General features: G+C 36.8%; 1 protein-coding gene across 1 annotated transcript in view; it reads right to left on the minus strand.

Annotated features, from left to right (window-relative positions):
• Positions 1-27,072, minus strand: part of LOC114211960 (phospholipid-transporting ATPase IB-like) — a 229,618-nt gene that overhangs the window by 55,987 nt on the left and 146,559 nt on the right. Inside the window, exons 30-33 of the mRNA XM_088021973.1 lie at positions 26,147-26,208; positions 23,159-23,215; positions 20,326-20,433; positions 12,498-12,586 (exon numbers count right to left, since the gene is read on the minus strand). Coding sequence (XP_087878099.1) covers positions 12,498-12,586; positions 20,326-20,433; positions 23,159-23,215; positions 26,147-26,208 — 316 coding nt within the window. The remainder of the gene's footprint in view (positions 1-12,497; positions 12,587-20,325; positions 20,434-23,158; positions 23,216-26,146; positions 26,209-27,072) is intronic.

Consider the following 27,072-nt stretch of genomic DNA (forward strand, 5'->3'; position numbering starts at 1 on the left):
AAGAATACTTTATCCAGCAAGGCTGTCATTCACAATAGAAGGAGAGAGAGAGTTTCCCAGATAAACAAAAACTAAGAGTTCATGACCACTAAACCAGCCCTGCAAGAAATATTAAAGGGAACTCTGGGAAAGAAAGACCAAAAGCACCAAAGACTAGAAAGGAACAGGGAAAACCTCCAGAAACAATTACTTTATAGGTAATATAATGGCACTAAATTCCTATCAATAATTGCTCTAAATGTAAATGGACTAAATGCTCCAGTCAAAAGACATGGGGTCATCATGTTAAAAGAAATAAAAAAACCAAGACCCCTCTATATGCTGCCAGCAAGAGAATCATTTTATTTTACTTTTTAAAAGATTTTATTTGAGAGCGCAGAGTGAGTGAGAGAGAGCATGAGCCAGGGGGTGGGGTGGGGGAGAAGCAGGCTCCCACGGTACAGGGAGCCCAACACAGGGCTTGATCTCAGGACCCTGGGATCATGACCCAAGCTAAAGGCAGACATTTAACCAAGTGAGCCACCCAGGAGGCCCAAGAGAATCATTTTAGACCTAAAGCCACCTCCAGATAGAAAGTGAGGGGATGGAGAACCATCTATCATGTTAATGGACATCAAAAGAAAACCGGTGTAGCCATATTTATATCAGACAAACTAGATTTTAAACCAAAGACTGTAACAAGAGATGAAGACGGGCACTATATCATAATAAATCATAATAAAGGGGTATATCCAAAAAAAATGTAACAATTGTAAATATCTATGCCCCCAACTTGGGAACACTCAAATATATAAATCAATAACAAACATAAACTTATTGATAATAATACAATAATAGGGAAATTTAACACCCCACTCACAGCAATGGACAGATCATCTAAGCAGAAAATCAACAAGGAAACAATGGCTTTGAATGACACACTAGACCAGATGGACTTAAAAGATATATTCAGAACATTTTATCCCAAAGCAGCTGAATACACATTCTTTTTGAATGCACATGGAACATTCCCCAGAATAGATCACATACTGGGTCACAAATCAGGCCTCAACTAGCACAAAAAGATTGAGGTCATACCATGCATATTTTCAGACCACAACACTATGAAACTTGAAGTCAACCACAAGAAAAAAATTGGAAAGACCACTTATACATGAAGATTAAAGAACATCCTACTAAAGAATGAATGGGTTAACTAAGACAGTAAAGAAGAAATAAAAAAAAAATACATGGAGGCAAATGAAAATGAAAACAGTCCAGCACCTTTGGGATGCAGCAAAGGTGACCATAAGAGGGAAGTACTTAGCAATACAGGCCTACCTCAAGAAGCAAGAAAAATCTCAAATACACAACCTAACCTTACACCTAAAGGAGCTGGAGAAAGAACAGCAAATAAAGCCTAAAGCCAACAGAAGGAGGAAAATAATAAATATTAGAGCAGAAATAAATGATATAGAAACAAACAAACAACCCCCCCAGAAAAACAGACCAATGAATCTAAGAGCTGGTTCTTTGAAAGAATTAATAAAATTAATAAACTCCTACCCAGACTTAGCAAAAAGAGAAGAGAAAGGACCCAAATAAATAAAATCACAAATGAAAGAGGAGAGATCACAACCAACACCAGAGAAATACAAACAATTATAAAATAATATTATGAATAATTATATGCCAACAAATTGGGCAATCTGGAAGAAATAGATAAATTCCTAGAAACATATAAACTACCAAAACAGAAACAGGAGGAAATAGAAAATTTGAACAGACCTATAACCAGCAAAGAAATTGAATCAGTAATCAAAAATCTCCCAACAAACAAGAGTCCAGGGCCAGATGGCTTCCCAGGGGGATTCTTCCAGACATCTAAAGAAGAGTTAATACCTATTCTTCTCAAACTGTTCCAAAAAATAGAAATGGAAGGAAAATTTCCAAACTCATTTTATGAGATGAGTGTTACCTTGATTCCAAAACTAGACAAAGACTCCACTATAAAGGAGAAATATAGGCCGATATCCCTGATGAACATGGATGCAATAATTCTCAACAAGATACTAGCAAATTGAATCCAACAGTGTATTAAAGGAATTATTTACCACAATCAAGTGGGATTTATTTCTGGGCTGCAGAGCTGGTTCAATATTCACAAATCAATCAATATGATACACCACATTAATAAAAGAAAGGATAAGAATTATGTGATCCTCTCAAAAGATTCAGAAAAAGCATTTGACAAAATACAGCAAGCATTCTTGATAAAAACCCTCAACAAAGTAGGGATAGATGAGACATACTTTAACATCATAAAGGCTATATATGAAAGAACCACAGCTGATATCATCCTCAATGGGGAAAAACTGAGAGCTTTTCCTCTACAGTCAGGAATAAGACATGGATGTCCACTCTCACCATTGTTATTTAACCTAGTACTGGAAGTCCTAGCCTCAGCAATCATACAACAGAAATAAATAAAAGGCATTCAAATTGGCAAGGAAGAAGTAAAACTTTCACTATTTGCAAACAATATGATACTCTATGTGGAAAACCTGGAAAACTCCACCAAAAAGTTGCTAGAACTGATACATGAATTCAGGAAAGTCACAGAATATAAAACCAATGCACAGAAATCTGTTGCATTTCTATACACCAATAATGAAACAGCAGAAAGAGAAATCAAGGAATTGATCCCATTCACTATTGCACCAAAAACCATAAGATACCCAGGAGTAAAGCTAACCAAAGTGGTAAAAAGATCTGTACTCTGAAAACTATAGAACACTTATAAAAGAAATTGAAAATGACACAAAGAAACGGAAAAAATATTCAATGCTCATGGATTGGAAAACAAATATTGTTCAAATGTCTATACTACAAAGCAATTTACACATTAAATGCAATCCCTATCAAAATACCACCATTTTTTCACAGAGCTAGAACAAACAATCCTAAAATCTGTATACAACCGGAAAAGACCCCACATAGCTGAAGTAATGTTGAATTATTTATCTGAGGTGGCATTTTTAAATGAACTGCCATATACTCACAGCACAACCAAGTTCATTTGTTAAAGTTGCTGTAAAATGCTACCTCGAAAGCCACTGGCCTTTGAGGGGCAGTTCTTTCAATTCTATTTTGTTTTTAGCCTCAATATATCTGTTTCCTTTACTAATCTACTTCCTGCTTATAAAATATTCTATGATCTAGAATGATTTAAAAATCTTGGTACAATCCCAGGAAGACACTTAAGTGAAAATTAAGCAAAAATGTGAAATAATTCAGTGAAATATGTCAGAGAAAGACAACCAAATGTTTTCACTCATATGTGGACTATAAGAAATATTGCATAGGGGAAGGGAGGGAAAACTGAATGGGAAGTCATCAGAGAGAGAAAAACCATAAGATTCTTAACCATAGGAAACAAACTGAGGGTTGCTGGAGGGGAAGTGGGTGGGGGATGGGATAACTGGGTGATGGGTATTTAAAGTAGGGCATGTGATGTAATGAGCACTGGGTGTTATACGCAACTAATGAATCATTGAACACTACATCAAAAACTAAAGATGTACTATATGTTGGCTAATTGAACTTAAAAAATATGAAATAATTCAAATGTACATGTGACTTGGATTTTAAAAGACTGTACATACTACTAAAATACTTTTTTTGAGCTACATAGCACTTACACCAAAGTATAAATTTCAAAGATTTCACAGTCCCCCTTGACTTACAAATTTTCACACCTCTATTTACCATACTATAAAACAAAACAAAAACAAAAAAAGTGGTGTACTAAATTATCTTTACTCACAGGAAAAAAGAGGTCTCACGTAATTACAAAGACAACAAAAAATTCAAGATTATTATTACTTGCCTTGAAAATGCAGTTGGGAACTTGCAGACAACCTTGGCTATACTGTTACGTAGAAGATGCTAACATACTGATAGGATGATTCTAACATAAGCCCCTCAATACCCAGTGCACCATTATCTCTTTTTGGAAATCTGGACTCTACACCTAGATGAAGATCACTGAGGAATCAATTCAGAGAAGCCACAGATTTTATTTATTTTATTTTATTATGTTAACCACCATACATTACATCATTAGTTTTTGATGTAGTGTTCCATGATTCATTGTTTGCGTATAACACCCAGTGCTCCATTCAATACATGCCCTCTTTAATACCCATCACCGGGCTAGCCCATCCCCCCACCCCCCTCCCCTCTAGAACCTTCAGTTTGTTTCTCAGAGTCCATAGTCTCTCATGGTTCATCTCCCCGTCTGATTCCCCACCCCCCTTGATTTTTCCCTTCCTACTATCTTCTTCTTTTAACATATAATGTATGATTTGTTTCAGAGGTACAGGTCTGTGATTCAACAGTCTTACACAATTCACAGCGCTCGCCATAGCACATACCTTCCCCAATGTCTATCTATAGCCAAAATAATAGCCATCCCATCCCTCCCACCCCCCACCACTCCAGCAACCCTCAGTTTGTTTCCTGAGATTAAGAATTCCTCATATCAGTGAAAAAATATGATACATGTCTTTCTCTGATTGACTTATTTCACTCAGCATAATACCCTCCAGTTCCATCCACGTCATTGCAAATGGCAAGATTTCATTCCTTTTGATGGCTGCATAATATTCCGTTGGGTGTGTGTGTGTGTGTGTGTGTGTGTGTGTGTGTGTGTGTGTGTGTGTATACACACATACACCACATCTTCTTTATCCATTCATCTGTCAATGGACATCTTGGCTCTTTCCACAGTTTGGCTGTTGTGGACATTGCCACTATAAACATTGGGGTGCATGGCCCCTCTGGATCCCTACATTTGTATCTTTGGGGTAAATACCCAGTAGTGCAATTGCTAGATCATAGGGTAGCTCTATTTTCAACCTTTTGAGGAACCACCACACTGTTTTCCAGAGTAGCTGCAACAGCTTGCATTCCCACCAACAGTGTAGGAGGGTTCCCCTTTCTCTGCATCCCCGCCAACATCTGTCGTTTCCTGACTTGTTAATTTTAGCCATTCTGACGGGTGTGAGGTGGTATCTCATTGAGGTTTTCATTTGGATTTCCCTGATGCCGGGCGATGTTGAGCACTTTTTCATGTGTCTGTTGGCCATTAGGATGTCTTCTTTGGAAAAATGTCTGTTCATGTCTTCTGTCCATTTCTTGATTGGATCATTTGTTCTTTGGCTGTTGAGTTTGATAAGTTCTGTATAGATTTTGGATACTAGCCCATTATGTGATATGTCATTTGCAAATATCTTCTCCCATTCTGTCGGTTGTCTTTTGGTTTTGTTGACTGTTTCTTTTGCTGTGCAAAAGCTTTTTATCCTGATGAAGTCCCAGTAGTTCATTTTTGCCCTTGCTTCCCTTGCCTTTGGCAATGTTTCTAGGAAGAAGTTGCTGCGGCTGAGGTCGAAGAGGTTGCTACCTGTGTTCTCCTTTAGGATTTTGATGGACTCCTGTCTCACATTTAGGTCTTTCAACCATTTGGAGTCTATTTTTGTGTGTGGTGTAAGGAAATGGTCCAGTTTCATTCTTCTGCATGTGGCTGTCCAATTTTCCCAACATGTTTGTTGAAGAAACTGTCTTTTTTCCATTGGACATGCTTTCCTGCTTTGTTGAAGATTAGTTGACCATAGAGTTGAGGGTCCATTTCTGGGCTCTCAATTCTGTTCCATTGATCTATGTGTCTGTTTTTGTGCCAGTACCATACTGTCTTGATGATGACAGCTTTGTAATAGAGCTTGAAGTTCAGAATTGTGATGCTACCAGCTTTGCTTTTCTTTTACAACAATCCTCTGGCTATTCAGGGTCTCTTATGGTTCCATACAAATTTTAAGATTATTTGTTCCATTTCTTTGAAAAAAGTGGATGGTATTTTGATAGGGATTACATTAAATGTGTAGATTGCTCTGGGTAGCATTGACATCTTCACAATATTTGTTCTAATCCATGAGCATGGAATGTTTTTCCATTTTTTTTGTGTGTGTCTTCCTCAATTTCTTTCATGAGTATTTTGTAGTTTTCTGAGTATAGATCCTTTGCCTCTTTGGTTAGATTTATTCCTAGGTATCTCATGGTTTTGGGTGCAATTGTAAAAGGAATTGACTCCTTAATTTCTCTTTCTTCTGTCTTGTTGTTGGTGTATAGGAATGCCACTGATTTCTGTGCATTGATTTTATATCCTGCCACTTGACTGAATTCCTGTATGAGTTCTAGCAGTTTTGGGGTGGAGTCTTTTGGGTTATCTACATAAAGTACCATATCATCTGCAAAGAGTGAGAGTTTGACTTCTTTGCTGATTTGGAGACCTTTTCTTTCTTTTTGTTGTCTGATTGCTGTGGCTAGGACTTCTAATACTATGTTGAATAGCAGTGGTGATAGTGGACATCCCTGCTGTGTTCCTGACCTTAGGGGGAAAACTCTCAGTTTTTCCCCATTGAGAATGATATTCACTGTGGGTTTTTCATAGATGGCTTTTATGATATTGAGGTATGTACCGTCTATCCCTATACCCTGAAGAGTTTTGATCAAGAGAGGATGCTGTACTTTGTCAAATGCTTTTTCTGCATCTATTGAGAGGATCATATGGTTCTTGTTCTTTCTTTTATTAATGGATTGTATCACATTGATTGATTTGCGGATGTTGAACCAACCTTGCAGCCCAGGGATAAATCCTACCTGGTCATGGTGAATAATCCTTTGAATGTACTGTTGGATCCTATTCGCTAGTATCTTGGTGAGAATTTTTGCATCCATGTTCATCAAGGATATTGGTCTGTAATTCTCCTTTTTGATGGGGTCTTTGTCGGGTTTTGGGATCAAGGTGGCTTCATAAAACGAGTTTGGAAGTTTTCCTTCCATTTCTATTTTTTGGAACAGTTTCAGAAGAATAGGTACTAATTCTTCTTTAAATGTTCCGTAGAATTCCCCTGGGAAGCCACCTGGCCCTGGGCTTTTGTGTTTGGGAGATTTTTGATTACTGCTTCAATTTCTTTACTGGTTATGGGTCTGTTCAGGTTTTCTATTTCTTCCTGGTTCAGTTTTGGTAGTTGATACATCTCTAGGAATGCATCCATTTCCTCCAGATTATCTAATTTGCTGGCATAGAGTTGCTCATAATATGTTCTTATAATTCTTTGTATTTCTTTGGTGTTGGTTGTGATCTCTCCTCTTTCATTCATGGTTTTATTTACTTGGGTCCTTAGTCTTTTCTTTTTGATAAGTCTGGCCAGCGGTTTATCAATCTTGTTAATTCTTTCAAAGAACCAGCTCCTAGTTTCGTTGATCTGTTCTACTGTTCTTTTTGTTTCTATTTCATTGATTTCTGCTGTGATCTTTATTATTTCTCTTCTTCTGCTGGGTTTAGGCTTTATTTGCTGTTCTTACTCCAGCTCCTTTAGGTGTAGGGTTAGGTTGTGTATTTGAGATCTTGTTTCTTGAGAAAGGCTTGTATTGCTATATACTTTCCTCTCAGGACTGCCTTTGCTGCATCCCAAAGATTTTGAACAGTTGTGTTTTCATTTTCATTTATTTCCATGAATTTTTAAAATTCTTCTTTAATTTCCTGGTTGACCCATTCATTCTTCAGTAGGATGCTCTTTAACCTCCATGTATTTGAGTTCTTTCCGACTTTCCTCTTGTGATGAGTTCTAGTTTCAAAGCATTGTGGTCCGAAAATATTCAGGAATGATCCAAATATTTTGGTACCGGTTGACACCTGATTTGTGACCTAGGATGTGATCTATTCTGGAGAATGTTCCTGGACACTAGAGAAGAATGTGTATTCTGTTGCTTTGGGATGGAATGTTCTGAATATATCTGTGAAGTCCATTTGGTCCAGTGTGTCATTTAAAGTCTTTATATCCTTGTTGATCTTTTGCTTAGATGATCTGTCCATTGCAGTCAGGGGTTGTTAAAGTCCCCCGCTATTATTGTATTGTTGTCAATGTGTTTCTTTGCTTTTGTTATTAATTGGCTTATATAATTGGCTGCTCCCATGTTAGGGGCATAGATATTTACAATTGTTAGATCTTGTTGGATAGATGCTTTAAGTAGGATATAGTGTCCTTCCTCATCCCTTATTACAGTCTTTGGTTTAAAATCTAATTTGTCTGATAGAAGGATTGCCACCTCAGCTTTCTTTTGGTGTCCATTAGCATGGTAAATGGTTTTCCACCCCCTCACTTTCAATCTGGAGGTGTCTTTGGGTCTAAAATGAGTCTCTTGCAGACAGCATATCAATGGGTCTTGTGTCTTTTGACTGGGGCATTTAGCCCATTTACATTCAGGGTAACTATTGAAAGATATGAATTTAGTGCCATTGTATTGCCTGTAAGGTGACTGTTACTGTATATTCTCTGTGTTCCTTTCTGGTCTATGGTACTTTTAGCCTCTCTCTTTGCTTAGAGGACCACTTTCAATATTTCTTGTAGGGCTGGCTTTGTGTTTGCAAATTCCTTTAGTTTTTGTTTGTCCTGGAAGCTTTTTCTCTCTCCTTCTATTTTCAATGACAGCCTAGCTGGATACAGTATTCTTGACTGCATATTTTTCTCATTAAGTGCTCTGAATATATCATGCCCATCCTTTCAGGCCAGCCAGGTCTCTGTGGATAGGTCCATTGCCAATCTAATGTTTCTACCATTGTAGGTTACAGATCTCTTGTCCCAAGCTGCTTTCAGGATTTTCTCTTTGTCTCTGAGACTCGTACGTTTTACTATTAGATGTTGGGGTGTTGACCTATTTTTACTGATTTTGAGAGGGGTTCTCTGTGCCTCCTGGATTTTGATGCCTGTTTCCTTCCCCAAATTAGGGAAGTTCTCTGCTATAATTTGCTCCAATATACCTTCTGCCCCTCTCTCTCTTTCTTCTTCTTCTGGGATCCCCATTATTCTAATATTGTTTTGTCTTATGGTATCACTTATCTCTCGAATTCTGCCTTCATGATCCAGTAGTTGTTTATCTCTCTTATTCTCAGCCTCTTTATTTTCCATCATTTGGTTTTCTATATCACTAATTCTCTCTTCTGCTTCATTTATCCTAGCAGTTAGAGTCTCCATTTTTTATTGCACCTCATTAATAGCCTTTTTAATTTCAACTTGGTTAGATTTCAGTTCTTTTATTTCTCCAGAAAGGGTTTCTCTAATATCTTCCATGTTTTCAAGCCCAGCTGGTATTTTTAAAATCGTCATTCTGAACTCTAGTTCTGACATCTTACTAATGTCCGTATTGGTTAGGTCCCTGGCAGTCGGTACTTCCCCTTGTTCTTTTTGTTGAGGTGATTTTTTCCTTCTTGTCATTTTGTCCAGAGGACAATAGATGAATGAGAGAACAAAATGCTAACAGGGTAACAATGACCCCAGAAAAATATACACTAAACAAATCAGAAGAGACCTGAAGCCAGGGGAAAAGAAAGGGAAAGAAAGAAAGAAAAAGAAAAAAGTTTAAAAAAAAAGAATATGATCAAATATGATCAGGCTGGTGCATAAGATCAGTGCCACACACTAGATTTTGGGTGTATTTTCGTCTGTTAGAACAAAGTACCTCCTAAAGTTTTAAAGAAAAACTTATATATGTACAAAAATAAGGGTAAATACGATGAAGGGATGGAATATGACTATAAAGATAAAAAGTATAAAAGATTTTATAAAAGAAATTAATAAGAAGTTGGTTTGAAAAAGAAAGAAAAGGAATTTAAAAAAAGGGTGGGGGGAGAGAATGTGATCAGGCAGGAGACCAGAACAAAGCCATACACTAGAGATTTAGGGTATATTTTGGTCTGTTAGAAAAAATTGTATCCCAAAATTTTAAAGAGAGAACAACTTACCTATATACCAAAAATAAGGTTAACTACGATGAAGGGATAGAATATGACTCTAAAAATGAAAAATAAAAAAGATTTTTAAAAAAGGGATTGATAAGATGTTGGTTGAAAAAGGGAAAAAGAAAAATTAAAAAAAGAAAATTAAAAAAGTTAACTTTGAGGGACTAAAGAATCATGGGAAAAAAGCCATCGATTCTATGTGCAGTATTCCTCTACTGCTGGAGTTCTGCCATTCTCATTGATTGGTAAACTAGATCTTCGCTGGCTGTTCTTGCTGATCTTCTGGGGGAGGGGCCTGTTGCCATGGTTCCCAAATGTCTTTGCTGGAGGCCGAATTGTCCCTCCCTTGCCAGTCTGGGCTAAGTAATCTGCTTGGGTTTGCTCTCAGGAGCTTTTGTTCCCTGCAAGCTTTCCGTACAGCTTTGGAGGACGAGAGTGAAAATGGCAGCCTCCCAATCTCCGCCTGGAGGAGCCAAAACTTGGCCCCGCTCTTCAGTGAGCCCCAGAGAAAAGCAGTCAGTCACTCCCATCTCCCTGGTCTCTGGCCGCACCCCGTGCTCACCTGGCCTGTGACTGAGAGTTTCTATCTCTGGCACACGACCCCGTGTGGAGTCTCCAAACCGAGCAGATCCCTGCGGCCCGCTTCTGCGCCGCTCCTCCCAGGGGAGGAGGGAGAGTCTCCCCGGATCTGCCGCTTGTTGGGTCCCTCCTGGAGGAGCAATGGCCCGACTGTGTCGCGAATCACAGTTTATGGCAACCCCAAGCTGAGAGCCCACTCCTTGGCTCTGTCTCTGCAGCTGGCTTCCCTGCTCCGATACCTGGGTGCTCTGCCGCACTCAGGCACCCCCGTCTTTCTGTGACCCCGAGGGTCCTGAGACCACACTGTCCCGTGAGGGTTCCACCCCCTGCTTAGCCACTGGAGCAACGTCCCTCAGCGGAGCCGACTTCTAAAAGTTCCAACTTTGTGCTCCACTGCTCTATCACTTGCTGGTAGCAACTGACGGAGGTCCCCTCCCTGCTGTCTATCCTCCCAAATATCGCCTGGATTCACTTCTCCGCATGTCCTACCTTCCAGAAAGTGATCGCTTTTTTCAGAGAGTTGCTGCTGTTCTTTTCTTCAATCTCCTATTGAGTTTGTAGGTGTTCAGAATGGTTTGATCCCTATCTAGCTGAATTCCTGGGACCAGAACGAAATTTAGGTCTCCTACTCCTCTGCCATCTTGCTCCTCCCCCCCAATTTTATTTTTATTTATTTATTTTTATTATCTTCAGTTAGTGGTGGCTATAATAACATCATTAGTTTTTGACGTAGTGTTCAATGATTCATTAGTTGACAATAACACCCAGTGCTCATCACCACAAATGCCCTCCTTAATAACCATAACCAGGTTACCCCATCCCTTCAACCCCCTTCCCCTCTAAAACCCTGTTTGTTTCCCTAGAGTCCAGAGTCTCTCATGGTGTGTCTCCCTCTCTGTTTTCCCCTTCAGTTTCCCCTCCCTTCCCCTGTGGTTTTCCATGCTGTTCCTTATGTTCCACATATGAGCGAGACCATAGGTTTTAAAAGATCCAAGTTAAGACCTTCATTCAATAACATGGATCACTTTCCAAAAATTTTTCAGGGATATTAGTATTAAATTTTTGCCATCTCACAGTTACACATTATCAAGCAAAAATTTGGTATCCTTACATAACTATGGAATTTACTAGGCAAAGTTTCCTGGAAAACAGTAGTGGCAGATGCATCTCAGCCCTCACTTCCAGAGGAATCCATTTAAATTCATGGAGGTGGTACCCAATTTCTAAACAAATTATGTCCAAATGCTCATTTGTACATCTTTTTGGATCTAAGGGCACATTTTCTCAAATAATTGTGTTTGCCCTGATACATAGAAGGATTAAGGAAGAATTGGACATTAAAAAGCAAAATTAATTTTATCCCTTCTAGAAATTCCTTTCTCTGCTTCTTAGTTTGAAATTTGTAATGTTTCAGATCTCTGTTTATGTTGCAGATTATGTACAATGATCTTATGTAAGTTATTTCTGATTTGAAATCTTGTAATTTCATGGATTTTTTGTCCCACATTAGGGATTGCAGGGATTTCTAGCACCTTAGTTTAAAGCTTTTTTTTCCTGTTGGATTTGTTAAAAAAAAAAAAAGTGGGAGAATTCTGTAACCTAATAGTTACATATTCTGGGAGAACGATATTTGACAGATTCTTATTCCAAATGTTTTTAAAAAGTGAAGAATGTCTTTCTAATTAGAATATCTCCCTCCTATTTCTTATTATTAGCTTTTAATCTATGATCCTCTGATATCAGGTTTTGGTTCCTCTAAAGTGGAGAGAAGTTATATAATTCCCACTTCTAAACAGTAAATGGATGACCTTTCAGAAAAAAATCACAAACGAGGTAATATCACTACAAATTTTACCTCTTGTGAATTTTGATTCCATCTTTTTTTTTCCCCCTAAATTGATTGCTGGTAAGTCAGTGGCAAAGGCAGAGGGCATTTACTTCCTCTAAAAGTTCCATGATTTTTAATATTCATAAAATGACAGATTTTTAAATTTACTTTAACTTGAAAACCGTATAATTGGAAAAGGACAATTAACCATGACAACGTATCTTTTGGTTACTACTTCATTTTTCAACTTACAATTTCCATATTAAATTTAGAATCAGGCACACAATGGGGACTATGAAAAAACCCAGCCAGAAGTGTGGACAAACCAGGACCATATTGACCTGCAAATAAACAGAAATAAAGAATATCTAAATAGGAATCTTTTAGTTTGTCAGTATTGTGTAGAAAGTGCAAATTTCAGTTTACCTTCTCCTCCACAAAAACCTGGAGATGCAGGTATGGATGCAGTCAAAGAGTCTAGAACTACTAAACCAATGTGAGTACATAAAGCCTAACTATAGTATTAGCTAGCTTAATTTAATAGTATATTCTGTAAACAACCAACTAAATATTTTGATCAAATAAGTCATATCTCAGGAATGCAAGAGTATTACCTAGCAATATTCCCTAGCAATACAACTTTAACTTCCAGACATTGTGTGTAAGGCAATTCTGCCATTATAGTCCCCTGAAAAAATTCACTCTTCTCTCTGCCTGACAAATTGGTAACTAACAGATCACTTTAATTCAATAAGAACTGTACTGACTTGAGACTGGGTAAGGCTCTGTACTATTTATATATTTTTAATTTTCTGTATATTCTAATATTTCAACATCTTAAAAAACCTTTCTATCTGGAGACTGCCCCTCCCAGGGCTAGTCTGTTCTTAGAGATAGTAAGATCTTAACTGGGAGGATGCTTTTGATCTGCAAACTCAAGGGCTAAATCCACAGCCCTATCTCCTCTAACTGGCCCATACACCCCAGGAGGCAATATTCCTCTGCCGTAATCATCCCAGAACCAGGGACCAGGCAACTAGAAACCACCTCTAGCCCAAATCCTGCAAAAATCACTCAAACTAGCCATTCCTGGGTTGTTTACCCTGCTCTGCCTTGCTTTTCTGATGGAAACCCCAATAAAGGCAAGGCCTAAGTGCTCCCCAGCTCCTGTGTTCTGCCTCCTGACCACCCTGCTATCTTTCCCTTGTGGCCCTATGTGGCATTCTGTGCTTTATCTTTAGGAACTGTGAAAATGATAAATTTTGTTAAAATGGCAATAGTAAGTCCTTACCTATCTGTAATTACTTCAAATGTAAATGGATTAAATTCTCCAATCAAAAGACCCAGAGTGACTGAATGGATAAAAAAATAAGATCCAGGTGTGCCTGGGTGGCTCGGTCAGCTAAGCATCTGCCTTCAGCTCAAGTCATGATCCAGGGTCCTGGGAACAAGCCCTGCATTGGGCTCCCTGTTCAGTGGGGAATCTGTTTCTCCCTCTGCCCCTCCCCACCCCCAGCTTATGCATGTTCTCTCAAATAAATAAAATCTAAAAACAAAAATAAGATCTAACAGTATGCTGCTGATAAGAGACTCACTTCAGCTTTAAGGACACTTAGGCACAAAGTAAAGTTATTGAAAAATATATTACAAGTAAATGGTAACCAAAAGAGAGCAAGAGTGACTATACATATTAGCTAAAATGACATTCAGGCCAAATTGGTCATAAGAGACAAAGAAGGTCACTGTATAGTATGAGGGTCAATTCGTTAAGAGGATATAAGAATTGTAAATTTTTTTGCACCTAACATTGGTGCACCTAAATATTTAAACCAGATACTAACAAAACTGAAGGGGCAAAGTCAGAGCAATATAATAATAGTAGGAATTCAATACTTCACTTTTAACAATGGCTAGATCATTTGGACGGAAAACTCAATAAGGAAACAGCTTACCTGAATAACAAAATAGACAAGATGGACCTTATAGACACATACAGAACATTTGATCCAACAGCACAAGAATACACATTCCTTTCCAGTGCACATGGAACACTCTACAGGATAGATCACATCTTGGGCCACAAAGCAAAAAGACAACCTACTGAATGGGAGATATTTGCAAATCATATATCCAATCAGAAATTAAAATCCAAAATACATAAAGAGCTTATAGAAGTCAACACCAAAAAAAAGAAAAGAAACAAATATTTCAACTAAAAATTGGCAGAGGACCCAAATAGACATTTTTCTAAGGAAGATTTGGAGACAGTCAATAGACACATGAAAGGATGCCCAACATCCCTAATCATCAGAGAAATGGCAGGTCAAAACCACACCTTATACCTGTCAGAATGGCTAGAATTAAAACAAAAAATAACAAATGTTGGTGAGGATGTGGAGAAAAAGGAATCCTCATGCAATGTCAGGAATGTAAATTGGTGCAAGCCACTGTGGAAAACAGTATGGAGGTCCTTCAAAAATTAAAAAAGAAACACTATATGATCCAGTAATTCCACTAATGGAATGAATAAGTCATGGTATTAAAGGTATACCACAGTGAATATAGTCAAGGATATCATAATAGCATTGTATGGTGATAGATGGTAGTTACACTTGGAAGTGAGCATAGCATAACATATAGAGTTGTTGAATCACTATGTTATACACTTGAAATTAATATAACACTGTAGGTTAATTATACTTTAATTAAAAAACAAAGCTCAACAAAAATAGTTGAGAAACAGAAAAGGAAATTGGAAAGTATCTTTAGACAAACAAAAATGAGAACACAATGTATCAAAATTGGGATATGATAAAAGCAATTTTAAGAAAGAAGTTTATAGCAATAAATGTTTATATCAAGAAAAAAGAGATCTCAAACAATCTAACTTAACAACTTAAGGAACTAGAAAAACAAGAACAACTAAGCCCACAGCCAAAAGGAAGGCAATAATAAATACCAGAGCAGAAATAAATGTAACAGTATTCTAGGATGATGGCAGAATAAGCAGCAACAGGGATCTGTCTCCCCCCTAGACAACAAAACTGCACTCCTAGAATGTGTCTGTTTTTGGACTCTGAAATCCGTTGAAGGCTGGCATATTCCAGGGGGTGACTTGCATGGTAAATTGTGTTTAGCTTTGGTCAATTTCAGCTCTTAGCACTACCCAGTAGTAGCAGCTACCCATCATATACTCCCAGTCACATATTTCTGGAGCATCTTGCATACAGGTTAGGGGAAGCTGGCTGGGGGAAAGGAAGCTGTTATCCAAATATTGGAGGTCTTTGATCACTGATTGCTGCTTCTGATCACAGAGGTGCAAAGAGGCAGACAGCAAGTGTTGTACATCCCTGCATTGTTCCAAGCCCCTCCCCTCTGGCTGAAGTGACTTCAGAGGGCCTTAAAGCACCAGAACTCTTTTTCCACTCCATTTTTTTCATTTTTCCCCTTTTAGGAGCCAGACATATTTAAAACTAGGACATTCAAAAATAGCTATATATACAAGTAAAATTAAAAAGTGACCACTTATGCCCAGGGAGAAGTCTAGAAAAGACCTAAGAGGACAGTAAATGTATGCCTCAAGTTGATCCTCAGCACAGAGGCAGCCTACAATAAACAAACAAAAATAACAAAACCCAGCAAAACTTGGGGAGAAGGGAAAATTTTATTTCCAGAGTTACCACATTATTAGATTTAAATTTTCAGTGTTCAACAAAAAATTCATAAGACATACAAAGAAATAGGAAAGTGTGGCCCATTCAAAAGAAAAAATAACCTTTAAAAATAAATAAATAAATAAATAAATTAGTCAATTTTAGTTTATTTTTGTGTATGGTGTAAAAAGTGGTCCAGTTTCATTCTTTTGCATGTAGCCATCCAATTTTCCCAACAACATTTGTTGAAGTGAGTGTCTTTTTTCACATTGCATATTCTTGCCTCCTTTGTTGAAGATTAATAATTGACCAGGTAATCATGAGTTTATTTCTGGGTTCTCTGTTCTGTTCCATTGATATATGTGTCTATTTTTGTGCCAGTACCGTACTGCTGTGATTACTATAGATTTGTAGTATCTTGAAATCTGGGATTGTGATACTTCTGGGTTTGTTCTTCTTTTTCTTGAGAGAGAAAGACAGAGAGCTGGGGGGGAGGGAGAGGGAGTGAGAAAATCTTAAGCAGGTTCCACAACCAAGTGTGGAGCCCGACATGGGGCTTGATTTCACAACTGTGAGATCATGACCTGAGATGAAATCAAGAGCCAGACGCTTAACGAACTGAGCCACCCAGGTAGCCCTGTTCTTCCTTTTCAATATTGCTTTGGCTATTCAGAGTCTTTCCTGGTTCCATACAAATTTTAGGATTATTTGTTGTAGTTCTGTGAAAAATACTGTTGCTATTTTGTTAGGGATTGCACTAAATGTGCTGATTGTTTTGGGTGATACATTTTAACAGTATTTGTTCTCCCAATCCATGAGCACGGAATATCTTCCCATTTGTTTGTCATCTTCAATTTCTTTCATCAATGTTATATAGTTTTCAGAGTACAGACCTGTCACCTCCTTGGTTAAGTTTATTCCTAGGTATTATTTTTGGTGCAATTGTAAATGGATTGTTTTCTTAATTTCTCTTTCTGCTACTTCATTATTAGCATATAGAAATGCAACTGATTTCTGTATATTAATTTTGTATCCTGTGACCTTACTGAATTCATTTACCTGTTCCAGTAGTTTTTTTTGGTGGAGTCCTCAGGGTATTCTATATATAGTATCATGTCATTTGCAAATAGTGACAGTTTTACTTCTTCCTTACCAATTTGTGTGTCTTTTATTTTTCTTGTCTGATTGCTGTGGCTAGGCCTTCCAGTACTATGTTGAATAGAAGTGGTGAGAGTGGATATGCTTGTCTTATTCCTGATCTTAGGGAAAAAGCTCTGTTTTTCACTAAAATTCTCAATTTTAATGCAGAATTTATGACAATATAAATATTCTCTCCTAAAATAGGAACAAAATGAGCTTATCACCATTCCCTTACTAGAGTACTTACTTCACCACATTTATGAATTAGGGCTCATTTAAATATTATTTAAAGAAGCTTAGCAAGGCATAATTGGCTTACAATATACTGAACATAAAATTTGACAAACATGTCAAATTAAAGTGAACAATTTGACATGTTTGACATACATTATGCTAATAAGATCATTACCACAATCAAGAATATATCTAGCACCCCAGGAGTCTCCTTATCCTGCAATGTGAGCATTCCTTCCTGCCCTTCCCTGCCACATACCACCCACCACCCTGTCTCCAGTTAACCACTGGTCTGCTTTGTGCCACTATAAATTTGTTGGGAATTTTTATAAACAGATCCATACAGTTTGCAAACTTTTTGGCCTGGTTTATTTCTCTTAACATAATTATTTTGAGAGCCATCCATGTCGTTGTATGGGTCAATAGTTTTTTTTGTTTCCTTTTTATTGCTGAATAATAGTCTATTGTATGGTGATTTGTCTTTTCATTCACCTGTCAATGCACTTTTGGGTTGTTTCTAGTTTTGGCCATTGCAAACAAAGTTGCTATGAATATTCATGTTCAAGTCTTTGTGTGGACATATGCCTTCACAGGAAGTGGAATGACAGGGTCTTATGTACATGTACGTTACACCTTTATGAAACTGCCGAACTGCTTTCCAAATCAGTTGTACCATTTTACATTCTTATGAGCAGCATATGAGAGTTGCGATTGCTCCACATCCTCAGCAACATTTGGTGTTGACATTTTTATAATTTTAGCCATGCTAATAGTTGCATGTTGTTATCTCATTTTGGTTTTAATTTGTATTTACCTCATAACTAATGATGTTGAGCATCTTTTCATTTGCTTTGTTATTCATATATATTCTTTGGTGAAGTATCTATTTGAATATTTTGCCCATTGTATACTTTGGTCATTTTATCTTTATTATTTACTTTCTTCTTCTCAGTTGGGTTTCATTTGTCCTTTTTCTAGTTCCTTAATGTGGAAGCTAGAGCTGTTTATTTGAAAACATTCTTTTTTACAGATATAGTGCTAAAAATTTCCCTCTAAGTACATCAGCTGCATCTTATAAATTTTGATACATCATGTTTTCATTTTCATTTAGTTCATAATGTCCAATTTCCTCTCTGACATATAAATGAAGTATGGCAATTGCCCTTAACTCCTGGACTGACTTTTAAATTTTTTAAAGGATTTTCTTTATTTGAAAGAGAGAGGGAGAGCGCGCGCAGAAGCAGGGGGAGCAACAGGCAGAGGAAGAGGAAGAAGCAGGCTCCCTGCTGAGCAGGGAGCCCAACATGGGGCTTGATCCCAGGACCCTGGAATTATAACCTGAGCTGAAGGCAGATGCTTAACTGACTGAACCACCCAGGCACCCCTGGACTGACTTTTAAGCAGTGCATGAGTATGTTGAGACTTTCAGAGACTCAGCAGAAAACAGATAGCAGGTTGAAAAACCAAGCAAGATTTGGTGCCCACCCAATGTTGGGGAGATAGAGATTGTAGTTTAAATCTTGTCAGGTGGGAATGCTCTTGGTAAATATCCAGTCTACTTGAGATCCCAGAAAAGCCATGCCCTAGAACTAAATGCCTCAAATTAGAAGAAAGTACTACACCCTGGAATAAGGCCATGATAGTTAAGGGCAAAACCAAGCTTCAAACTACCCTTGGCCCTATCAAAGTCTTTCCCTGGTTCTGTGCCTACGCCTCTCACTTCTCTATGGCTACATCTTCTTGAGGGTTTTGTCCCTCAAGTACAGGCATTTCAGCAGCCTGAAACTCTAAATTCTACCTCCTCCTCCCAGTAAGATCACTGCATTAACTTTGGGCTCCTTTTCTTGTACTGCAAGTTGAGAAATACTCATAGGGAAGATGCCAAGATAAGGAAGGGAAAGGCTTCCCTTCATTCAAGAATCATATCCTCAAGTATTACCTCTGTTGGTTGCTAGCCAATGTCTTCAAATAATTCTTATTTGAAGAAATATTCTAGTTTTTAGAGCTGTTTTTGTCAGGATTTTCCAATACTAGACACTTAGTCGTGGCTGAAACAGGAAGTCTCTTAAAATTCTTATTTCCTGAGAATTGGGCTGACACAGGCCAGGGGTACAAGGATCATCTCTTATTTCCACAGAGAAAGACAGTATGACAGATAGGCAGACAGACAGGGATTGAACTGGGCAACTCTGGACCTACGTTTCTCTAGTTAGTAACTGACTGACTTTGGACCAAGGTTATTTCTAGTCCTACAATCATGTGATTCTGTGATTCATATCTAAGCATCACAGGCCTAATCCTCCATTATAAGTATAGACAAAGTAGAATTTAGAAATATGTAAAAAATTGTAAAAGTCTAAAAACTATATCACTTCTGAGGTTTGATATAAGCAAAGTAACAGTTTCATGAAACTAAATATTTAGAAGCTGGAGCTTCTGGAGCTCCAAGGAATGTGAATTCTGGTTAAACATTTCAAATAAAAATGTTTTCATGGGTGCCTGGGTGGCTCAGTCAGTTAAGCGTCTGCCTTTGGCTCAGGTTATGATCCCGGGGTCCTGGGAATGAGTCCTGCATTGGGCTCCCTGCTCCCTTCTCTCTCTCCCTCTGCCTGCCGCTCTGCCTACTTGTGCTCTCTATCTCTCTGTCAAACAAACAAATAAAATCTTAAAAAAAATGTTTTCTTATTTGTCATGTGTCCTTTCCAAGTACCAAATAGCACATAGCACATTACATAAAAAATATAATTACAGTATTAGCTATTTTGGATGATCCTGAAGTGATTATAGCTTTTATCAGTTATGCACAAAAGATAAAAAGTTTGGAAACCATGGTTAACATATATAGTTTGAGGTAATGAGATTTTAGATAAAATAATACTTAAAACATCAACCAGAATTTAGCTGGATCACCAACTATTTCTAATTGCGTTGATTTTTTTCTTCTCTTTCCAAATCACTCTGAGAGCAGATAACATAAGCTTTTACTATTAACAAACGTAAGTTTTCAAAAGGGATGTATAGTATACTCACCACTGACAATTAATAAAACTAACCTGTCCTCTCATTTCAGGAGCAATAGGAATGGTGGGCCATACGAAAGAGTAAATTGCCAAAAACACCAGCCATATAAGTATGCTTCCCCAAATGGCCAAGTGACTAAACTGCAGAAAGAAAAATATTACAGAAACACTTCAAGCTTTTCCATTTAAAAGAAAAAAATAACTATCAACTGACAAAATCATTTGTCTAGGCCATATGTATTCAGATGAAGAAAATTATAATCTTTTGATTTCTTGATACTTGAGACTTCCTTTCTAACATCCTTCTCAGAATATTTTGCTGTGGATTCAAGGAGCCATTGTTTAAAGTATCTAAAACAACTGTACCTTGTCACCTAAGCCAAGTGATATTTAGTGTCTTCAGTGAAACTGTCAACTCTCAATCAGAATTGGTTCATACAATTGATAGGTTATTCAAAGAGACTTCTGCTTCTGCCCACTTATTAAAACAAAGATCTCTTCAGAAAAAAAAGTTTGAACAGAAATCATTAAGAGGGCTAAAAATTTAACCCTATCGTATCTGTTCTGCATGAATAATTCTGGGACAATGGCAGAAGTTGTGACTCTTAGTTTGAAACTGGAAGGTTTTCTGTGCATATCAAGTGTGTATATCATTCAGATTGAGGGTGTTGGCTGAAGGATCACTGTCTGTGCCTGGGGCTGGGAACTGTGACAAATTCTTAATGGTTAATGCTAAGGAGGTAGGTCCTTCTGTTGATCTGATCTGTTGCCTTGTACGATTTGTGTTAGCAGAGGAATCATAAGGAAAATGAATAGGAGACCTCTGTTCTAAACCTGGCTGTGCTGGGCACCTCATTGTTACCATCTGTGTATAAATCAGTGATTTGAGAGACAAGATGATTTCTTAAGAGCTCAAGTGCTCTCATCCTGTTAGGTACTGCTCATTACTTAATCCTATCTGAAAAACAAAAATATGGAGGAAAAAAACGCGATCTGCTATTTTCTCAGAGTATTTATTTTTACTTCTTTATGAGTCATTTTCAAAGGCAGTTTTTTATACTCTTTAGAAATAATCTCTTAATCATGGAACACTACATCAAAAACTAATGATGTAATGTATGGTGATTAACATAACATAATAATAAAAAAAGAATCTCTTAGAGGATTTCTCTCTCATTAAATAGAACTGGTCTCCTGAGGGCTCTTTCTTGTGATCATGCAGGAGATGATGGAGAAGAGAATCAGCTCAAGACTGTGAGCTTTAAATTTTTCAAGCACTTCAGTGTATTTTCATGTAACCATTCCCTTATTGTTGGTATTAACACATGGGCTGCAATGCAAGGCATTTTTTGCGGCTTAAAAAGAATTTTCAGGTCGGTTTCCGTCAGGACCATCACCTTGGGGGCAGCAGCAAGCCACCATTGCTGCTCTGAGATATATTTTGTTATCTCTCTCTGCCCTGGCTCATTCTCTGAACTAAACAGTGGCTGCCAGCACTCTTCTCCAGTGAAGAAGTACGGGCTCCCTCCTTGACCTTCCCCATGGGGTAGAGTAGCCTATGACCAAAATTGAAAACCAGTCCCTTTTCTTTCCTGCCCCAGTTCCCAGGTTCCTTCCTAACCAGCATGTGAGCTGGAGGGCAGGAGCCTGGTAGCTCATAGGCCAGAAGAGTTTTGTTAAGTCTGTTTTGGCCTTAAAATACTACCTTATTCATAAATGAGATTCACCATATGCAGATTGTGTAGGTGATCATGGATCAAACACTCTTACCGAAGAGAATTTAACAATAATTAAAAGGAATAGAAAATCATCGTTTATGTTACCTTAAGGCAGTATAATACACACAACTGGTGTGTCTTATGTATTGCTAATAAAATGTTTTTGTTCAGAATGCTTCAGTCCCAACATTGTGTTGATGTTGCATTAGGGAGAGGGACAGTGAGAACTCTATTCATTGGAGAAGAAATACACGATATGCTACGTAATCTAAGCTCTCCAAAGGTGACAGGCTGATAAAAATTCATTTTGTCTCATAAACTTTTGAGTACAACTTGGAAAACAACTTATTTTTATGGGTATATGTGTGTATATGTACTTACATACAGATTCACTTAAATTATTCAGCAGTTCATAAAAACATTCTACTTATCAGAAGTTCTACTTTTAATAGTATCCTAGGGAAATTATTACTCATGTCTGTAAGTACACGCATATTTGTGTTCATAACAGTACTGATTATATATTATTTATAGTAACAGAAATTAAAACAATTATTCTAAAAGTAATGTAAATAATAAGCATCCAGGTGATAAAATATTATATAGTGAGATATAAATATTAAAGATATAGAAAAATGTTAAAGATCTAGTATTAAGTGAAAAAAGCAAATTACAAAATATTAGGTACCTTAGAATTCTCTTTTTATGAAAAGAAAACCAAACCAAGCACATGTAAAACAAAGGCTGAAAGAATAGAACAAAAACTAAAATGTCCATGTCACTGATACAGAAAGGTATGGGTAATTTGTATTTCTTTCTTTTTCTGTTTTTGCTAAATTTTCCATTATAATTTTGTTCCTTGATAATAACAATGAATTAAGGATCTCATGTAATGATAACGTAAGAATCTCTAATGTCATGATAAATTGAATCTATTTCTAAGATGTAAGGCAGGGAAATGAATATTTTAAAGACATTAGATTGCTAATATGCCACCATCCAGTTTAAATCACTTGAATATGCAAAACAAAAGAAGGTAAAATATGAAGACCAGGAAAAAAAATGCTTACTACTTTTCTAAACCTTAAAAGTAAATCAACATGCAAACAACTATACTGGATTAAGGAAATACCCTCAAGAATACTCACTTTATTCCAAGATAGTGTCTCCAAACCAGCTTTCAGACAGACAGTAACAATTACATACTGTGCACGGAGATGAGAAGGGGAAACAGATTGGAAAAATGTGTTAAAATTTCCACTAGAATCCATGTTACCTCACTCCCTTCCTGATTCCTCCCATCCATCCCTGTTCTCCATGTCCAGTGAATTCCGGTTTCATAGGTTTTGCTAGGTTTTAATTGAGGACAGAATGTAGTACTTTTCAATAAATGTTTCATATTTAGAAGCCCTTTTAACATATGACAAAAATCATGTTTATATCATATATATATTTATATTTTTTATAAATAGCACGGAAGATTTCTTTCTCATTAGAAATCCAAGTGCTATTGATAAAAAGCACAGTTGAACAGGGTAGATTGAAATCATCATAAAGAACATTTTGGCTATTCTTGGCCTTTTGCATTTCATATATACATATTTTAGAAATAGCCCGTCAGGCACTTGGGGCTTTTGACTGGGATTATAATGAATCTATAAATCAATTTGAGGAGAGCTGACTTCCTCATAGTATTGAGTATTCCAACTAATGAGCATGGTATATTTCTCCATTTAGATGTTCTTAATGTCTCCAATAAAGTCTTCTAATTTTCCTCAGAGGTCTTGGACATCATTTGTTAAATTTGTTTATGTTTTTCCTTTGTTGGATACTATGGTAAAATAGTATATAAATTTTTTTATTTTCTAAATATTTGCTGCTGGTATGTTGAAATATAATTGGTTTTTTAAAACATTGGCCAATATCCAGCAAATTGCCAACCTCTTTTATTAATTGTGATATTTTATTTGTAGAATTTTTTGTATTTTTTGTGTACACTTGTATCACCTCTGATTTAAAACCAATTTTTCCCCTTGCTAAGACTTGTGCTCCTTTTCTCATCTTCTTATTGTGTTGGTTAGTAACTCCTCCACAGTGTTGGAGAGAGGCGGTAATACTGAGCAACTTTCTTAATCTCAAAAAAAAAAAAAAAGCTCTAAGTGTTTCATTAAGTATGATTTTGTCACAGTGTGGGTTCCTGTGCAACAGATGTGTGACATACACTGAGTGTTTAAAGTCCTACTTTTGAAGCAGACTTTATGTCCACTCCCTAGCTCTAGATTCAGCATCCCAGCTAGCCTCCATCATCTCATCTAAACTATTCCAAAACCTTAAAGGTGCCCAAGCACTGGCCTCTACCTACTGCTCCAAGTTCATCTTCGCCATTATCCTGAACCTCCCTTGCCCAACACACGTTCACACTGTGCTCTAGTTCCATTGGCCTTCTTTAATTCTCTGAAAGCATTAGGGTGGACTCTACCTCCCTGGAGGTTTACTGTATTCCTCCAGGCACTATCTTTGGGCCTAGTACTTCCTCAAACCCACTGGCACTGGGAACAGTGTATCATGAAGGCTGAGTTAATGACCTCACCATGCTGACCCTGCCAACTCTACCATCTCTCCTTTGGCATCTCATATTTAGCATTGGTCTAGTCCCCTTTCCTTCTTTAATTGCTACGCTAAATTTATTTTGCTGTAATTTGTTGGTGGTGGTTTTACTATCTATACTTTTTTTTTTGCCTTGGGAGATAGAGATTCCATGAGATCAATTTACTCTGGCATCTTGACTATCTTGTACATTTGTATATATGCATGCATGTCTGTATGTGAGGAGGTCCGAAAAGAAAGAAATTTGCTGTATGAGTATGTCCAAATAAATAAGACACTACTATCTAACCACATTTGATGTTTAGGACTATATAATATAGAGTTAAAAGCCACACCCAATGACATGAAATAATAAAGACAACCAGCTAAAGTGAAAAGAGGCAATATGCCAATAAATTGCTTCTTACATAGAAGAAAACATGAGGAAAAATGGTTTGTAGTTTTCTTGTTCCAACATATGTTGTTAAATGAAAAGGAATAACATGCAGAGGAATATGTTTCTACTTGCATACAAAAGGGATAACATACAGTTAAATACACATCTATAATTTTAGGAATTATGAGTTAAAAAATTAGTGGCAGACACAAAACTCAGAAGCCATAAAGCAAAATATCAATAAATTTAACTACAGAAAACTAATCGGAAGAATATATGTGTGACAAAAATGCCATGAAAAGTGAAAATGTAAAACAGAATATATTTTTGTAACAAATGTGAGGAAAAAAATTAACATCCTTAACGTATAAATATCTACTAATAATAATAAAAAGACCAACAAAATAATAGGACTGCTAAAGTAATTCAATAAGCCTTCACAAAAGAAGAAATGAAAGTGGTTTTTCATGAAAATATGCTTTTCTTCAAGGCAAAAACTGTGATAGAATACCATTTTACCTACTAGATCAAAAAGTGTGATAAGACTACACCCATAGGGGCTTAGGGAAACTGATATTCTTATAACTAGTTGTTATAAGAAGAACCTCTCTAGGGGATAATTTAGTAATGATTTTCAAAATTCACAATACTCTCTGATCCAGCAATTACACTTCTAGAAATTTATCCTACAGATATACTTACTCATGGGCATAAAGGATAATCTTTGCAGCATTGTTGGCAATGGCAAAGGACCCCAAACAATCTCAAGGTCCACTAATAGGAGACTGGCTAAATAAATAGTGGTGAGTTAGTCATATAAGCAGACCTGAAAGAATGAAATAGATATTTATGGGCTGGCTTGAAGCCATCACCAAGGCATATTGTATAGTGAAAAAACAAGATATAGAAGGCACCTCCCTACCTGTACAAAAAAGGGAGGACATATACATTTGTTAAATGTATTTCATATTTCTAGAAATTATACATATACTCCCACACATATACACACATGCATATACAACCACTGTAATAGTTCCTTCTTGGAAAAGGTATTGGAGCATGAGGCAGAATTAAAATTTATGAAATTCTTATAATGCTTGAATTTTTCAATTAAAAACTAGAAAAAGTGATTGAATCATATGGGTGATCTTACCGTATAAATAAAATTTCCAAGAAACAAATAGTCTGTAGTGTGACCCCCTTGTAAGACCATATCTGAAAAATGGAAAAAGTCATTTTTTTGTCTTTATAGAGTCTGAAACATAGATTTGAATTTATTTTTATCAAAGGAACCCATACTGGCCACCAAAAATGTTTCTCAATAATTGGTCATATTTCTAAAGTGACAACAATGCTTGCTTTGCCTGTCACAATTGTGACATTTTTCTATTTCTTACTCTCTCCAAAGACATACTGAGCAAAAAATGAGTAAATAAATTACAAGGAGTACATGAATGTGATTATGAAACCTAGTTTTACATGCATATAAACCATCTGGCAAATTGAAAGCCCAAACAATCTCGTGAGTGATGCTAGGAAACAAGGTTAGGATTCTAAGCATTTTAAAATCACACTTTTCACTCTTTTTCTTTTCCAGGATTACTAAAATAATCAACCTAACAGATAATTTAAATTTACAATGGAATTTCATATTCTATTATTGCTAAGTCTGCTATAACTTATGAATTTCATTCTGTATAAAGGGTGAAAACTATCTCAAGATTAGGATGATTTTTTCACTTATTTTCACTTTTTAAAATTCTCAAATATATACTTGTGCTTCTGGTCCTGGTTGATATGGAAATGTGGGGGTGCAAATTCCTGATCCTAATACCAATTCAGAAGCTCACATATTCCATTTTCTCTTGATTTAGAGCCCACTAAAATACACAAAGCTCATACTCTTTCTTAAACTTATCTGCAGTGGAATATTAAGGCATCTCATTGCCAGAAACTATAGGTAAATATGTGGGCCAGGTTAGACCAGCTAGGGAAGTGACAATCAAGAGCCTGAATTGTGTACAGACTTAACTTGCTGAGTTTTAATGGGAACAGAGTGATAGTATAGATGAGAACAAT

Source organism: Eumetopias jubatus, unplaced genomic scaffold (genome assembly GCF_037043125.1).
Source record: "Eumetopias jubatus isolate StellerSeaLion01/CBP00866 unplaced genomic scaffold, mEumJub1_p1.0 scaffold_3, whole genome shotgun sequence".
In the NCBI taxonomy this organism is placed as follows: domain Eukaryota; kingdom Metazoa; phylum Chordata; class Mammalia; order Carnivora; family Otariidae; genus Eumetopias; species Eumetopias jubatus.